At 36.4% G+C, this 18786-nt stretch overlaps 1 protein-coding gene across 3 annotated transcripts in view; it reads right to left on the minus strand.

Moving 5' to 3' along the window:
- LOC131193375 (uncharacterized) overlaps positions 1-18606 on the minus strand; it is a 54214-nt gene extending 35608 nt beyond the window's left edge. For 2 of the 3 annotated variants that reach the window (XM_058173469.1, XM_058173467.1), the window contains exons 1-6: positions 17791-17863; positions 11470-11607; positions 9757-9806; positions 8793-8892; positions 7240-7328; positions 4692-4806 (exon numbers count right to left, since the gene is read on the minus strand). In XM_058173469.1, the coding sequence (XP_058029452.1) occupies positions 4692-4806; positions 7240-7328; positions 8793-8892; positions 9757-9806; positions 11470-11607; positions 17791-17841 (543 nt within the window). In that variant the 5' untranslated portion in view covers positions 17842-17863. Of the gene's footprint in view, positions 1-4691; positions 4807-7239; positions 7329-8792; positions 8893-9756; positions 9807-11469; positions 11608-17790; positions 17864-18478 lie in introns of those variants that run through there. The other variant, XM_058173468.1, reaches the window with a different exon arrangement.
- Between the last annotated feature and the right edge of the window lie 180 nt (positions 18607-18786).

An 18786-nucleotide genomic window follows, 5' to 3' on the forward strand; every position in this document is an offset into this window, starting at 1 on the left:
CTAAGAAAATTTCCTTCTTTTAATTATCAAAATGCTTTACTTCATTAATGTAAAAAAAAATTAAAGTTAAATTTGCATCTAGATTTTTTAATCAAAACACCAAAAGCAATTATTCTAACAGAGGTGTACCAATTAACCACTTCCACTTATCTAATTTCTTATTAATTTCTAATTACGCCCATTTCAAAGTAATCAATCTGAAGCAGACCTAAATTGTTCCTCAGAATTTTCTGCTTCATTATTAGTTTTTTAATAAGGAGAATATTAGCACTAGTTCAGGAAATCATGTTTTCCTTTTATCCCAACTGTTTTTTCCCCTTTTATGTGCAAGACTTAGCTTTCTCGAAACTAAATAATAGGAAGCATATTCTGGAAGTCCTTGAATACACTTGCAAATATTAAGAAAGATAAAAACTCAACTGGAAAAGATAATATAATACATTTGCCCTTTATGGAATATTATCTTGGATCACTTCTTTCTAATGTTTGATTGTCATGTCTAATTAATGAATTTTATTGTTTGATTGAAGGCTTTCTGATACATCACATATACTGAATTTAGTATTTTTTAAATCTTATATTAAGACTTCACACACACACATACACACACAAATATACACCATCTCAGTAAGTATTTTTCAATTTGCCTGAAGTATTCATGATTTGTGCTATTGGGAGGGGCAAAAAGGTCACTTTATTTATTCTTATTATTCTTTATTAGTTTTACAATCCATTATTTTATTTTATACTTTGCAGCATTAAATCTCCCTCCCAAATTCGGGAACAAGGTTTTTTTATCAGCTCCATGCCAGCTTCGAGTGCTTGATTTTTAAGGGCAATCACATGAAATTTTGAAAGCCAGCATATTTTTTCTCTTTTATTACTATTTAGAATAGAATAGAATAGAATTTTATTAGCCAAGTGTGATTGGACACACAAGGAATTTGTCTTGGTGCATATGCTCTCAGTGTACATAAAAGAAAAGATATGTTCATCAAGGATTTATATTTTATAAAGATTTATATTTTATACACAGCTTTACTCTTTAGATGTTCAAAACATTAAATGAACATAAAAGGTAAAGACTCCCTTGGTCATGTTCAATTCTAAATAAAAAAAAACATTCTTTTTCAGTACTTGGACAGAAACAAAGATCTAAAAAAAGGCAATATATTCAGATTATTCCTGTACATCAGAGCATGGTTCCACATTATTTATTTATTTATTGTTTCAATTTCTATACCACCCTTCTCCCAAAGTACTCAGGGCGGTTTACAGCCAAAGTAAAGACAGTTAGTACAATTTTTAGGATTTTTTTATGTTAAAAAAATGACATTTTTTTAACAATGACATTACGTGTCATTGCCTGCCAGTTCATTTTGTACTGCAGTTGGTCACTGACTTCCCATTCTTATACTGTAGTAGTACAATTATTTAGAATTTTAAAATGTGTCAAATTAGCAAAAAATACTGCAATTTATTTTAAGAACAAATACTATAATAATTTCAAAACTCCCAAGTATTTGAATACATGGGGAAACAGAAAAAGTTACAAAATATAGAAATGTTGAACGCTAGATCTTTTATAGTAACAATGGCTGCCATTATGTAAAGACTTACTAATGATGATGGCACCAAGGCAATCTGAACATCTAATTCTTACATCTGAGCCCGTTCTTTAATATGCCATTCACTGCTTGAATAAGAAACACTATATGGAACTGTGTATTTCTCAACAAGCAGCAAATTAGTTTTGAATAATCAGTTTTAGTGTAGAAATCAGCACTACTGCTGCATTGATGAGAAGTCATATTAACTAGTGTGTTCTCTATCCTAACAATTATAGAGTTGAAAATGAAATCTGCTGATGCATTAGTTGGTGATGTTAACATGGAAACCAGATCTGCAACAACCCTAGTTGTCTACTTTGCAACACATCTTCACCACGAAATGCTCAGCAAATACACAAGATTATAGCATGAGAGCTATGCAAGGCTATAATGGAACATATACAGTTCTCTGTACTGTATATGAGAGACTATTAGGTTTTAAAATGCGCTGATATGGCAAGCTAGGTGCACCCAAATCTAGTTTATAATGTTGATTTCCAAGCAAAAGCCCAAAGTCATCATCTGAATTTTGAGCACTGCTGCACATAACCTGACATTGCTGTATGTTGTGGCAAGATTAATATCCAATATTAATCCTTTGGATTTGTTGGTTGCTTGTTTATTGGATTCCTGGTCTCAGTCTGTATTAAGCCTATAGTTATGTTTATTGGTCCCATCTTAAGATATTGGTAAAAATGACTCTTTTCTTCCAATACTTCTGCCTGAGTTCACATATTACTGAAATATGGGAGACATCCCCCTTTGTATGTTGCTTGTTTGCAGCCAGCAGTGCCAGCCCAGAAAAATGTTTCTTGATATTTTACACTGTCACTAGTACCTAGATTGGCATTTACATCTTCTATAGCTTGGCTAAGGCATTCACTTTAGGCAGAAGTATCCACATAGATTTCATGAAAATGTGTTTCTCAGCTTCCTGAAGAGATATGACAATGAACCATAGACAAACCATTACTATGACAGCTTGATACCACAGCTTTGGCAAAGGTTTATGAACTGATCAGGTTATACAATACAATAATAGGAAATTTCTCCCAGCATGAATAAAATCTGCGTTCTTACACAGTATGAACATTTTTAAACTTCTGAAAAAGCAAAATAGTTATTTGCAGTTAAAATATATAATTTTTCAGTGTATTCTTCTAGTTGTCTTTCCCGCTGCCTTGAAAGAGGCGGTGGTGAGACCTCTCCTCAAGAAGCCTTCCCTGGACCCAGCTGTTTTAGGAAATTACCGCCCAGTCTCCAATCTTTGCTTCACGGCGAAGGTTGTAGAGAGTGCGGTGGCATGTCAGCTACCCCAGTACCTGGATGAAACTGTCTATCTAGACCCGTTCCAGTCTGGCTTTCGGCCCGGATACAGTACGGAGACAGCTTTGGTCGCATTGGTGGATGAACTCTGGAGGGCCAGGGATAAGGGTTATTCCTTTGCCCTGGTCCTATTAGACCTCTCAGCGGCTTTTGATACCATTGACCATGGTATCCTGCTGTGCCGGTTGGAGGGGTTGGGAGTGGGAGGCACCGTTTATCAGTGGTTCTCCTCCTACCTCTCTGACTGGACGCAGACGGTGTTGACAGGGGGGCAGAGATCGACTCCAAGGTGCCTCATGTGTGGGGTGCCGCAGGGATCGATTCTCTCACCCCTCCTGTTCAACATCTATATGAAGCCGCTGGGTGAGATCATCAGTGGTTTTGGGGTGAGATACCAACTGTACGCTGATGACATGCAGTTGTACTTTTCCACCCCAGGCCACCCCAGCGAAGCTGTCGAAGTGCTGTCCCGGTGTTTGGAAGCCGTACAGGTCTGGATGGGGAGGAACAGGCTCAAACTTAATCCCTCCAAGACGGAGTGGCTGTGGATGCCGGCACCCCGGTACAGTCAGCTGCAGATGGGGCTGTCTGTCGGGGGCGAGTCGTTGGCCCCGATGGAGAGGGTGCGCAACTTGGGCGTGCTCCTGGATGGGCAGTTGTCCTTTGAAGAACATTTGATGACCGTCTCCAGGAGAGCTTTTTATCAGGTTCGCCTGATCCGCCAGTTGCGTCCCTTCCTGGACCGGGATGCCCTATGCACGGTCACTCATGCTCTCGTTACCTCTCACTTGGACTATTTCAATGCTCTCTACATGGGGCTCCCCTTGAAGAGCACTCGGAGACTTCAGCTAGTCCAGAATGCGGCTGCGCGGGTTATTGAGGGAGCGGTTCGGAGCTCCCACATAACACCTATCCTGCGCAGACTGCACTGGCTACCTATTGTCTTCCGTGTGCGCTTCAAGGTATTGGTTACCACCTTCAAAGCGCTCCATGGCTTAGGACCGGGATACTTACGGGACCGTCTACTGCCGTCTTCTATCTCCCAGCATCTGGTGCGTTCCCACAGAGAGGGACTCCTCAGGGTGCCGTCAGCCAAACAATGTCGACTAGCGGCCCCCAGGGGGAGGGCCTTCCTGTGGGGGCTCCTACCCTGTGGAACGAGCTTCCCCTTGGGCTTCGACAATTACCTGACCTTAGGACCTTTCACCGCTAACTTAAAACCTATTTATTTCGTATGGCTGGACTGGCCTGATTTTTAAATTTTAATTGAATTTAATGGGTTTTAAATTTTTGTAATTTTATAGGGTGAAATATTATTTTAAATTTTTTGGCTAATTGAAATAAGTTTCTTAAGGGTTGTTTTTAATATTGTGTATGTTTCTGTTTGTATTTTATTTGGCTGTTCACCGCCCTGAGTCCTTCGGGAGAAGGGCGGTATACAAATTAAAATATTATTATTATTATTATTATTATTATTATTATTATTATTATTATTATTATTATTATTATTGTCTTATTCATAACCTTTTAATCAGCGGAGTAAAGTCAAATGGCAGCCTTGACCACATGGGTGAAGAACCGACTTCTTTTTACATCAATGCAATGTGTTGCACATATATAAAAAAAGATTAGGACTTTGATCACACAAACTCAACCGCCATCTTGACTTTTTTGACAAACGTAACGGATGGTCCTGGTCCATTAACTGAAAACAATTCTTCATATAGATAGATCCCTCATGCTATCAAAACTCACCTGCTGATGTCTCTGCAGTTTGTACCTCATTGTCTGGCACATCTCAAGTATTTGAAGAAGTTCTGGATGTGGAATGATTACTTTTGATGCACTTCCTTCTATGCTAAGGAAAGAGCTATAAATATTTGTATTGCATTAGAACTCTTAAGGACCGCTTAATTCATTTTCATGTCATATTTTTCATAGTTAGATAGCATAAATCTGTACTTCATTTCTAAAATTTCAGAGATCAAATACAATGTTTTTATTATAAAGCTGATTTTGCAGTAAAGAAGTTATTCATTAAAAACAGTTGAAAGTTCCATGTATCTGTTACCAGAGTAAAGCCAAAACAAATACAGATTATGAAAACTTACTTGAAAACACACCATTTAAACTTCTCTTTGATTCACTGTAATAATTAGGAATCAGTATGTTCCTTTTAAATAATAGGCATGTTTTCCAACCATATAATGAAAAATATACTAACTAGCTAGAAAAGGACTTGGACAAGAGATTACACATTAATTGAAGGGAGTGGGAGAAGGGAACTCAAAATAACCCCATCTTGATTTTGTTTAACATTGAGATGAAACAGAGAGAAATTTGAATAAGCTTTCATTTCTGTTATTATATCCTACAACAATAAAGTAGCATTCTTGGAATTCTGCAATGTCTGCTTCTTGACTTGGTGATTCTGACAGAGCTTACAATAGCAACAATAGACTTTAATGTCTGAAGAGTTTAACCATGGAACCCAAGAGCTTTGGAGAGAATGTCTACACAATATATTGGTGTTACTAATTTTCATTCTACAGCTCAATGCAAATTATCCTGGTCCCATGGTAAAGGCATTTCAGAAAACAAGAACTTATCAAATTTCAGTCCACAAACACATTTCCATAAACAGTGATCTATACCTGTCAACCCAGATATAAATCACTACATCCCAGAAAGGTCATCCCAGAAAGGTTTTCTCAAAACTCATACCAAACCGAAATGAGTTTGAAAATAAATGAAATTTACTAAACAGCAAGCAGGGCTGTGAATATTTTTTATTATATAAATCAATTCACTGTATCATAGCCTAAAACTGAATTCTTCTTTCTCTTTCCCTTTCTCTTTTCCATTAACTTTCTTGAAACAGTTTCTGATGTAGCCAGGGCAACATTGGCATTGTTAAGATATGAACTATCTTCTCTCACATAAGCTTACTCATTTCTTTTGATTACCAGGTAAATGCCCTTTTCAACATCCCCATTCCCTTCTGGAGTGTTAGTATACATTCTGCACCCACAGTCAATCAGATAAACTATTACATATTATTATTTAGTCTTATTAATAATAAGCATGTTATACAATTAATCTAATAGTTGAGTATATATATTCAAAACAGAAGAGAGGAAAGAAGGGTTTTTTCTAACTGCTTCTACAAAGTAAATATGTAAAGCTCCATAAATATTTTCTGAATCATAATTAATGGTTCATACACTGCCTGAGCCATAGCTATTGTTTATTATGACCAAAGTTAACTAATAATTTATGAATCCAACCAGTGAATTTAAAAATTATTTCACAAGATGGTAAATGGCAGATAAACACCTTTGATGGGAACATTCTAAGGGCTGGATTCCATTTCTACTTAGTTAAAAGGATAAATATAATAACCTACTAAAAGGATAATAATGAACAAAGGGTTAAACAGATGACCATGAACCACAAACTGCAAAAAAGCAAGCGCAATCTCAGACTTTATCAGCAACAATACAGTGTCAAGGTCAAGAAAAATCCTTCCTTTATCTTGTATTCATCGAATCACACTTTGTATCCATTTCTGAGCATTTTATTTTAGGAAGGATATATACAGTAGCAGGTTAGGAGAGCAACCAAGATGAGGAGAATATTAGAAGAAAAACTTAGTTAAGTTCTTGTTCCCCACACAAAACACAAATCTTACACATGGAACCAGTATCTAAAACCAGCCTGCATGGAACGAATTGCATGATCATTAGCATTCTATTTTGTTTCTTGCAAATCTATACTTAATTTAATAACTATTACTGGTAATAGCTGAAAAATTATTTAGGAAAGTCTTTATACAACTTTACATTAGCAGTGGATAATCAGTTCTTGTGCATGACTTCATTCTTGTTTGCACTAAAAATTCCAATCTATTTGAGCGATGTCTGAAAGTGTTTAGCCAAGTCAAGCTGGGGTCAAGCTTACTTGTGTAATGTTAGTAAATTTATGATTTATTGCTAGGCCCTGATCTGGTAACCTGACACCTGCGAGAAGAAAGAACACATATCAGCAAATTACTAAATAAATGATGAATGGATTCCATTAGTCCTTTCTGTTTTAGGACACAACATAAAATGTATGAACCTCTATAATATGTTACCTACTGTGTTTATTTTCTACCTACTAAGATAAACATGCATGTCTACTTCTTTAAAAGGGGCCTGTCCCCTTCTTTTAATGTTTAATATACATAAGCCTGTGACAATCACTTTCATATCTACTTCATTTCAAATAGTGGTGATATATATAGTGTCTTTCCACTGCTTACCTAACCTTGTCAATAAGAGCTTCTAAAGATGTGTTTAACTCCAACATAAGAACAGCTCGGGAATTTAATCCTTCTGTAAGCAGCACCACCTGAAAGCGAAATAAAAAACATCAGAGAATCATTCCTAAAAGCATTTCTGCTTTCTTGTCTCTGAGCAAACATTTTTTTTTCCTGTAAGAAACTGAAAAGAACATTCCCTCGTGACATCTGTAAATAAAAAAAAAACCATGAGGTTTAAATGGGCACAGTGCTGCATCGGTCATACAATCTCAAGAATAAAAACTATCTGTGGTGGTGCAGTGGTTAGAATGCAGTGCTGCAGGCTAACTCACTACTCACTCCAGGAGTTCGATTCTGAATGGTTCAAGGTTGACTCAGCCTTCCACCCTTTTGAGGTCAGTAAAATGAGGACCCAGATTGAATATCTATAAACCATTTAGAGAGGGCTATAAAGCACTATGAAGTGATATATAAGTCTAAGTGCTATTGCTATCTTCGGCTCTGGATCCCTCCACGTGTCCAGACTTTACTTCCCCAATTTCCCAGCTAGGATGGCTGTTGCTGGCACTGTGGGCATTTTTAAATACATGCTGAAACTTGGCACAGTCACAGGGCACTGGTGCATACAGTGTACATATACACCAAAGATCAACACTGAGCTACTGTAATAGTTTTTGCATTTATACAATCTCTATAGCATTAACAAGGCATTTGTATGCTTCATACATTGCAGTTCATCTTTGACTTATGTTCATAATTGAGCTGGGAATTTTGGTTGTATGTCATTGAAGTCATTGAGTGAGGTGCCCACATGACTGCTTTGCTCAATGACTGCAATTCTAGCTCTCCCCATCGCAATAGTTAAACAACCATGTAAGTTTTTAAATGACTATGCGAAGGTACCTCAAGGGATGGCGAGGTCCTGCCACTATTGGCACCTGTAGTACATATGAACACCCTCTGCATAAAGCACAACTTAACACATTTATTTATTTACTTACAGTATTTATATTTCCTATCTCATCCGTCCATACTATCTATTCGTAGATCCATATAAATGCTAATTTCCCCATAAGAGCTGTTTTTAAAAAACAGCAGCTTGTTTACAGATATAGTTGTAAACATATAGTTGCTTTATCATGTGCTTAATCACTTTGCTTCCCTCAACGCCCAGAACCTCATTACATTCAATGTAAACTTATAGCAGCAATGACCCAACACAGCCCTGCTGTTGTATTGATTAGGTGGAAGAAATGCTGATGATGAGGTATTAAAAAGCTGAAAAGCAGCACTTAGAAGATGTGGAATACAAAACTAAGTTTTGCTCCAAGATCAGAAAACTCTGATAATGTGCCTTTTGTTCAGAGTTTAAAATTCTCCAAACACTCATTCCATGATTAGAATATGCTGAGATTACAATATTTTATCTACCTCTATTTAAATAATTCAAAACACAATTTCAGAAAAGTGCTTATACTTGGCAGCTTACAAATATTTTAACTAAAATTAAATGCAGTTTAATTTTAATTTAATTTAAAGGTATATAGTATTACCTGCCTTTCCAGCTGTAGTGCTTGAGCCTTTAAAAAACTGACCCGTCTTTCATCAAAACATTTATTCTTTCCTTCTTCTATAAGCTGTTCATATTGGCTTCTAAAATATAAAATATCTTTTTTAAAATAATTTCAAAACTCACATAAGGCTGTACTGACCTTTAGTACTTTAGTATTATAATTACATTTTTTGGATCAATTTTGATGTGTTAAAAGTAATGTAAAAAGCATTACTTTTAACACATCCATTAAAATTGATCCAAAAATTGTAGTTAAAGTACATGTTTATTGTTGGGTCTCCTTTGAGCTGATCATTCAAAAATCCTACTACTTTTTTTCTGAAAATTGTCTACCTTTTATTGTACTAAAAATAAGTTGTTATTGTCTTGTGGAACCTACACTTTTTCAAAAAGCCTGCTAGTTTCTTACCATTTCCTAGTGGAAGTAAACTTCCTGTCTTTCAAGGGAAGACATAAGCTACCATACGGAAGATAAGTTTGAAGGTTCAAGGAGATTATATCAGCTTTGTCCTAGAACTGGAGAACTGAAGTTCTGTAGGGTATATACTGAGTGTTAGACATTCTCCAAACAGAAATGCCAATTACATCAACAATTAATTGCTATTTAATTATCAGTTTTGAGAATTGCTAGACATTTGTTTAGCTACGGGAAAGATAGGAAAAAAACTGTACCAGATTAAATTGCAATGATTGTTAAGAATGAACTGCATCCCCATGTTGATAGAAAAGATCCCCATATTCTTTAAACAGCTTCAGTCTAATGTGTAGTAAAGATTCTTATCAGTCTTTTTAAGTATCATGTGTAAACAAAGCCTAGTTCAAACTAGGCAACCTGACAATCTCATTCTGTTGAACTCTCAGAATTTTCTACCTAATTTCAACATCTACAGTTTTCAATATATCAAATCAGTTTTGATTTATATATAGCCAATATGTAGCAGTACCTTAAATCTTCCAATTCATTCTTTATTTTTATATTTTCTTCTTGCAGTTTCTAAAAAAACAAACGCCAAAGAAGTATAAATTAAAACTGATGAAAACAGAACTCTATTTATCAAACTTTTAATTTTTCTCCTCAGACTCTAATGTTTCACAAATCTAGGCATGCTGAATTATAATATCACCTTGAAGTACAATCATAAGCAAGCATATTTCATCAAAAAGAAATACTCAAAAATAGAAATACAGTCTTAGAAGTCATTTGTCTTCTTGATGCTTGTTAAATATAATTTGCAATTCCTAGTAAGATGCTTATTAGAGAAACCTTAGTTAATATCATAAATTATTCCCTCAGAAATTATAGGATGCCTCCTTCTTTGACAGAGGCAATTCTTAGACCTCAGGCAAATAGACAAATGTCTAACTCCCCATAGTTGGATAAAATGATTGAAAAGTGCTCACTATCTCAATTGACATAGATTATCATGATCAATTTAAAATTAACTTCAAAGTGAGCTAGAGAGTTAAGATTGGTTAGGTATAAATAAACAATTTGTTTTTTTCTTGACCTTTCAACATCTTTTGCTAACATAATTTCTAGACTTTTTTTGCAGTGTTCAATTCCATGTTTTCAGATATATTCAGAAAGTATTGGCTTAGATAATACATGAAACAGCAGCTATTCCATGGTCTCCAATTCTGTATTCAGTACTTTTTAATATCTACAGGAAATCAGAGGGACATCATCAGGCTATTCTGATGACATGCAAATCTATTACTCTTTAAAATCATCAAGCCCTAGCGACTCCACTGCTCCTTTGATAATGGACTGATATAAATTTAAATGAAAGATAAGAACGACAAGTTTATTTAGGAGGTCACAAATACAAGAAGCAGATCATCCATCATTCTTTGCAGAGTTACACATGACAGGAATAAATATGTTGTTTGGGTGTTTTTGAATCCAAAACTCTGTCTAAATTGAGGGAATGATTCTTATTAAAAGAGTCTTGCTCTTTTTCTTTTTAAAAAGCCTTACAATACGTGTTTATAAGAATTTTTAGTTATAGTTTTTACTGTTTTTCTCCTGTTCTCCTTTTGTTTAATTGTATCCAGTTCTCAGAGACTGCCTGGCAAGGCTTTTCAGAAATTGTTTGCCATTGCCTCCTTTGCAGGGTTGAGAGACAGTAATTGGCACAAGGTCATCCAGCTGGCTTTGTGCTTGACTGGGACTAGAACCCACAGTCTCCAGGTTGCTAGCCTGATGCCTTTATCACTATGCCAAACCGGCTCTCCCATTTTTAAAATGTATAATTAATTTATTGCAATTTTATATTTGTACTGTAACCCATCAACTGATATTTCAAAGAATTAAAAAGATAAAAAGAAATAAGGAAATAGCTGCTTTTTAATGTTAAAGAAGGTTTTATAAATTCAAATCCTTCAGAGAGCACATATATTTTCTTGTTTTAAAAAACAATACTACTTGTGTAATCAGATGGATTTCTGAACAATTGCAATGGTCTGACTATTTTACCCTTATCTCAAATTCTGTAGTGCTAAAATACTGTATTTAGAAGTAGAAAGTTCCAAGAATGAAAAATAAAGATGTCAGTTCCTATGTTCAATATAAAAATAGCACAGTAACTTGCTCGAATAGCAAGTCTTATTGTAATCCCTTTTAAACTCTGTACACAAGTAAATAATATTTTTTAAACCTTGTAGTCATTCAGGTTCTTATAGAGGATGTAATGTTCATTGTTGTGCTCATCTTCTCTAAGCAGCCAATTATCATGATATACTGAACACAGAGGTAGATGATTGCTTGCAGGGTCCTTCGGTTTGGGCTTTCCAACCTATAGCACAAGAAAAAAATGAATTTACACAAGCAGACATTAAGGAAAAAGGGCAATTTAAAAAGCAGGCAAGATGGAATAACACAACCATTAATGGTTTTTATAATTTTTAAATTCTCCAGACTTCAAATTAATCTCATGCCTCAGATTAAAAGGAACTGCTTATAACTAAGTGGTTTCTTATTTCTCCTTATAACATCTTTAAGACCTTTAAGAAATATGCAAAGATTGTTTGTTACCACACTGCATCAATTAAGCAGCTAGTAATAGCAATAGCAGTTAGACTTATATACTGTTCTATAATGCTTTACAGCATTCTCTGACCAGTTTACAAATGTCAGCATATTGCCCCCAACAATCTGGGTCCTCATTTTACTGACCTTGGAAAGATGGAAGGCTGAGTCAACCCTGAACCGGTCAGGATCAAACTCCTGGCTGTGGGCAGAATTAGTCTGCAACATTGCATTCTAACCACTGTGCCACCATGGCTCATTAAAGTATATATGTCCATTATTCTGAATGCATGTATTGTAGTCCTCAAGTTATGGGTGTAATGGGTAGGCTCCATTCCATTCGTACCTTGAGGATTCATAGGAGTGAATCTCGTACCTTGAAAGAAATCATCCCTTGCTTTCCACCCACACATTCACTGATCAAATGTGTGGTTCGTTAAGTGCCCATGAGGTATCTCAGGGTAGGGAAGGCCGGTGGGAGGGGCTAGTGATGGAACAGGCCTCCAAGGGCTCCCAACCCATTGATACCTCATGCTTCCCCCTCCCTTCCTGCCGTACCAGACTCACTTACCTTACAAGATCTATCTCCTCTGTGCTGGGGTTTCTATGCCTTTGAGGGAGAGTAGAGTTGATGGAAGCTCTTGGGTGCCGTAATATCACACAAGTTCAGACACCTATCCTCTTTTGTAGATACTGGGTGCCTGAACTCTCACAAGATCACAGACCCCAGAAACTTTCATTTTAGGTGTGAAAAGTGTTTGCGGTGTCTTTCTCCTGCTCCTCCCCCCCCCCAACTCCGTTTTGCCACCACTGGGACACTTTTCACCAGGAAAAGTGAAAAACCATCTGCTCCATTTTTAAGTGCCTCTTTTGCAAGAAAACGAAGCTTCCGATCCGCATCAGTTCTCCATTCAGGTGAAAAGTGTTTGGGTGCCTATGGAACACTTAGAAACAGATCCATCCGCTCCATATCCAAGCATCCCATAGGTGCCCAAACACGTTTTGGCCAGACAGAGAACTGACACAGGCTGCAAGCTCCGTTTCCTTGCAAAAGGGATGCTTAAAAACGGAGCAGATGGCTTTTCACTTTTCCGGGTAAAAAGTGTTCCAGTAGTGGCAAAAAGGAGTTGGGGGGGGGGAGAAGCAGGAAAAGTCACCACAAATAGTCTCCATGCCCAGAATGAAAGTTTCTGGGGTCTGTGATCTCATGAGAGTTCAAGCACCCAGCCTCTGCAAGAGGATAGGTGCCTGAATTCATGCAATATTACGGCACCCAAGAGCTTCCATCTACTCTCCTCTCACTGAAAGGCAAAGAAACGGCGGAATTACATTTGTAATTTCAGGAGTTATTCATAAACACTAGGGGGCGCTTCTCTCGTAACTTCGAATGGGTGCTAAATGAACAGTCGTATCCCAGGGATTAATGGTAATAGCCATTGTTTGCTTAAAATACACCAAAAAGGGTTTTTTCCTGAAATGCCATGGTTACACTTTATCTGACCAATGGTTAAAATGTGTTTAGTAGTGAGTAAACATAGTATGGAGATAGATTTGGCCCTGGGGAAACTTCTTTATTTTTAGCTGCATCAAGATATATTTCATTTTGTGCCTTTGCAATGATTTCTCAAGGCACAAAATAAAATGTAATTTTATATTTCTTAAGTCAAGAAATGAAGCTCTAGTTTACTATGGATAAAAGTAAAAATCCAAAACAGTTCACATTTTCACTATCAATTTGTAATTCTTTTATATGGCTCAATTCTAATTTTAAAAACTGTGGCAGTTGCAATGATTCTTAATAATCAAACAAGGATGTATGTATACATTATTCTAATGTAGACACATTTTCAGAAATATAGCAAGTCAATCCAGCTTCTCCAATATCCAAAAACTATTAGGCTTTTAAAGGTTTCAGGTTTAAGCAATAAATTTTAGCAGGAATTGAATTTTCTTTGATATGGCAAGTATCAAGTCTATAATTTCATTTTTCTATTAAAACTGTTCAAATTTTATAAGGACCTTTAGTAGTATAATTTAGAAAACATAAATGAATGGTTTTGTGCTGAGATTTTTAAGCTGCTGAACATTTATAAAAGTGAACAGAAATGCCACTGATTTTAGCAAGAAGTCTCACAGATACATCACATTCATTACCAAAAAAATCAATAACAAGGCCTTAGGTTTCTGTGCAGAATAGATCAAGCAATATCCAAAGCATCCATGTAATCTGAGAACAAAAATGCATTGCTTTAACATATGCTGAAATAACCAAAACAGGGACCAAAGAGTAAAACTATATATAACTTGATAAAGAGCAAGAAAAAAAGTATTAAATGGAAGAATATTCAATTCTTCGCTTTTTCTTTTGTTATTGCAAGGATTATTTTTTTATTCTGGTGTCTCTTCAATTTGTGTAAATCTTTCATCTTTTACAGTTCCAATATCCAATACTCATCAAAAAGACAAGGGCAGGTGTGTTCCAATAAGCATATGAAACTCATAATAATTTTATGTAAATATACATAAATTGTTTTACAAAGCAAAATACACTTTAGTGTAAATTTGACAATTTAAAGCATTTTCCCCAGTAGTAACCTCATTTGATATTTTTAAAAAATATCATAGTATTTGAACTTGCAGTATTTTTTTTAAATTATTTCTTCTAACAAAATCCCAGATCTATTTTGTCTGTTGTATTATCATCTTTTATAGAAAAGTAATATGCTGCCCTCTAGAGGCATAAAAAACTTTTATTGATTCTGAAAAGCTTGTAAAATGACCAATTCTTCTTTCCTAAAAAATGAAGGTAACACCTAGTAATTGAGTGTGTTATTTTTTCTAAACACCAGTCTCCTTCAGTAGGAAAGAGGTCAACTGAATTAAAATTCTTTTTCAAATATAATTATGTTACTGCATTTGTTTTCTTCTACAAAATATAAGAAAAGCAAACCTATGACAAAGTAATTATTTTAGACAGAACGTTTTGCATTTATATGGAATTCTGACTTTTGGAAGCAAATTTTGAAAGCTGGTAAAATATCAAGGACCCATCAGTATAATAAATGCCACAAACCTTGCTTACTCATATAAGGGCAGAGATTGCTTTCAGGAAGAGATAACACAGATTGATAAAGTTGCTAAAAAAAATTTTTACTGCCAACCTATTTAAAGCAACATAAATGTAAACTCTACACATGGACATCACTGAATGGATAATATTGGAATGAAACAGGTTGTCTAATCCAATATAGAAAACTGCAGTCAGTTAGGATATTCTAAAGTACAAATTTTGGAAGCCTATGAATTATTTCTGTCAAATATCCTAGTTAAGGTTGCAGTCTGTAAGCCATCCAAATTTGACATACTGGGAAGATGGATGGATGGATGGATGGATGGATGGATGGATGGATGGATGGATGGATGGATGGATAGATGGATGGATGGATGGATGGATGGATGGATGGATAGATAAGCAAGCAAGCAAGCAAGCAAGATGGCATCTGGACAGCATAAAGTCAGAATATAAAATATATTTTAAAAATATTTAGTTTGTTTATCAGAATTTTACATAATAGATGGATTACAAAAACAGGCAAGACTGTTTTTTCTACTATAAATTTAGATGCAGATTAAATGGACCTAAGATTCAGGCATGTACATTTCATCTGATCATTAGCTAAGATGCTGGTTTAGAAACTAGGAGACTAAGTTCTGGAGCTCTCCTAAGCTTGAAAACTGGGTAGGTAACTTTGAGCTAAGCAGTCTCTGTCACAGCCCAACCTACTTCACAGAATTGTGTTAATGGGGAAATGGGAATAGTTAATTCTAAATTCGCGCATACACACATATATAACAAATCTGAAAATCTTCAAGCACAGGCAATATAATTAATATGAGAATCCTTTGTAACACATAGAATGCTTATTTATTTTACAACATCTATAACCCATGCCAATCAAAAAACTCGAGTATAAGAAAGGTGGACTCTAAACTTGCCTTTGAAGATACCTAGGCACTATTATACATTCCTACTAAAAACACCTGTAACTGCACCACACCACAAACCACAATGTTGTCAAAAAGATAACATGCTTGGAGAGTCATAACCTAAGTACCATACCCATACCTGAAAGGCACTTTCCTTTTTTTCTTTTGATGAAGGTATTTTTTTTCTCTTTTTCTTTTATGTACACTGAGAGCATATGCACCAAAACAAATTCCTTGTGTGTCCAATCACACTTGGCCAATAAATTCTATTCTATTCTATTCTATTCTATTCTATTCTATTCTATTCTATTCTATTCTATTCTATTCTATTCTATTCTATTCTATTCTTTAATTGATCTAGAATATCTTTTCACCATTTTTTCACCATATATATTTTTTCTTTTAATACAAACATTCCATCTTGCATTAAACTGTGTCATCTGGGTATAAGATTCTTTGTGTCTTAACAATTAAACTTACCATCATATTCATTTCTTACATTCATTCTTATATTAATACTTAAATAATAATAATACTGATAAAATAACATAAACCTAACATTTCTCTTCTTTACTTATCTATTTTTACAATACATTGCTTTCATATTTATTCTCTAACCATTGATAAAATAACTCCCATATATTAGAATAATCTGATTCTTCCTTTTCTTGAATTACAAGTGTTAATCTGTTCATTCTAATATTTTCTTAATCACTTTTTCATCTATAGGGATCTCTTTGCTTTTCCAATTTTGTGTAAATACAATTCTAGCTGCGGTTATTACATGAATGATCAAATATATAGTTTCTTTACTATAAATTCCCGGTAAAATCCCCAACAGGAACAATTCCTGTTTTAAATCAATGTTGTTGCATCATCTTCTCCAGCCACATACAAATTTTTGCCCAGTATCTTTTTGCTTCCCATGTCCACCACATATGATAATATGACCTCGATGTCTGTTGGCATTTCCAACATTTAGTTGATTTATCTTTATAAACATTTTTGCCAGTTTTTCGGGTGCTAAGTGCCATCTGTAAAACATCTTATATAAGTTTTCCTTGTATCCAGTTGACAATGTTAATTCGTAATTCCTATCCCATAGTTGCTGCCATTTATCTAGCTCTATGGTGTGACCAAAGTTTTTCATGCTATCATTGTTTCTTTGACTTTTTCTTCTAATTTAATGCTTAATAAGTAACTGTACAATTTTTTATCCTTCTCTCTTCTATTCCTGTTAATATTTTATCCAATTCTGTCAGTTCCATATAAAAACCATAAAGTTTAGCATCCTTTTCATATCTAGATTGTATTTGCAACTGTGTATACCAATCCATATCAATCCCCTGCTTTTCCAGTTCACAGAACATATTTTCACCTTAATATGCATCGCTTAACCTGATAGGCTTCAGATGCCCCAAGAACTGTTATAAATCCCCCAAAAGCATAGCTGAAAACTGCAGGTGGGAATCATAGGAACTGAAGCATCATCCAGTACCTGGAGGGAACCAAATGGGGGGAGGAACTATTCTCATTTGGGGTAGGAGAAAAATGGGTCCACAAACCGCTAAAAAGTGTAAAAATCAGTTTTCTGCACCTGCCCAGAACTTTTCTTCTTATATTCTTATTTCTATTTTTTCCAGCCATTTGCAAGAAAGGCTCCAACGGAACCAGCCCCTATTCCTTGGCCCAAATGCATCTTTCCAGATTTTAATGTTTTGTTTTTTTTAAGTCTTGAAAAACACCCCTCGGCTTCAACATTTCCCTAAACCTAAACTCCCCCCCCCCTCTCCCAGCACAGTTCACACGTGCTGATGAACGCGGGACAGAAGAGGGAGGGAGGATGGCACAGCGACGGAAGCAAGGCTCCAACGGAATCTACTCCATCATCTGCCGGCCCACAGTCGGGAGGCAACGTGGGATGGGTTGGGGGAGAAGGGCACCGTCTTCCTGCAGCCGTTACCTTGGCTGCTGTCCGAGGCAAAGGAACCGGCCGCTCACTTCGGCTGTTCATGATGAGCCGCAGGGGGCGACCCTGCTTTTCCAGTTCACAGAACATATTTTCACCTTAATATGCATCGCTTAACCTGATAGGCTTCAGATGCCCCAAGAACTGTTATAAATCCCCCAAAAGCATAGCTGAAAACTGCAGGTGGGAATCATAGGAACTGAAGCATCATCCAGTACCTGGAGGGAACCAAATGGGGGGAGGAACTATTCTCATTTGGGGTAGGAGAAAAATGGGTCCACAAACCGCTAAAAAGTGTAAAAATCAGTTCTCTGCACCTGCCCAGAACTTTTCTTCTTATATTCTTATTTCTATTTTTTCCAGCCATTTGCAAGAAAGGCTCCAACGGAACCAGCCCCTATTCCTTGGCCCAAATGCATCTTTCCAGATTTTAATGTTGGTTTTTTTAAGTCTTGAAAAACACCCCTCGGCTTCAACATTTCCCTAAACCTAAACTTCCCCCCCCCCTCTCCCAGCACAGTTCACACGTGCTGATGAACGCGGGACAGAAGAGGGAGGGAGGATGGCACAGCGACGGAAGCAAGGCTCCAACGGAATCTACTCCATCATCTGCCGGCCCACAGTCGGGAGGCAACGTGGGATGGGTTGGGGGAGAAGGGCACCGTCTTCCTGCAGCCGTTACCTTGGCTGCTGTCCGAGGCAAAGGAATCGGCCGCTCACTTCGGCTGTTCATGATGAGCCGCAGGGGGCGACCCTGCTTTCCAGTGCTTCCCCTCGCGCGACGCGTTTCCCCGGCAACGGACCCTGTCAGATGGATACGACAAGAACCCTCAAATCTGAAGAAACCCAAGATTTCCTAGGGAGGTGTAAATATTTCCCTACCAATGTTTTAACTCTTCGCATTGTGACCCAAATTATATTGCTTTGCTACAAACACCGAGGAACGCTTCACTGGCGCGTTTACACAGCTGCCAGGATCCGCAAGGAAGA

Source organism: Ahaetulla prasina, chromosome 2 (assembly GCF_028640845.1).
Source record: "Ahaetulla prasina isolate Xishuangbanna chromosome 2, ASM2864084v1, whole genome shotgun sequence".
In the NCBI taxonomy this organism is placed as follows: Eukaryota; Metazoa; Chordata; class Lepidosauria; order Squamata; family Colubridae; genus Ahaetulla; species Ahaetulla prasina.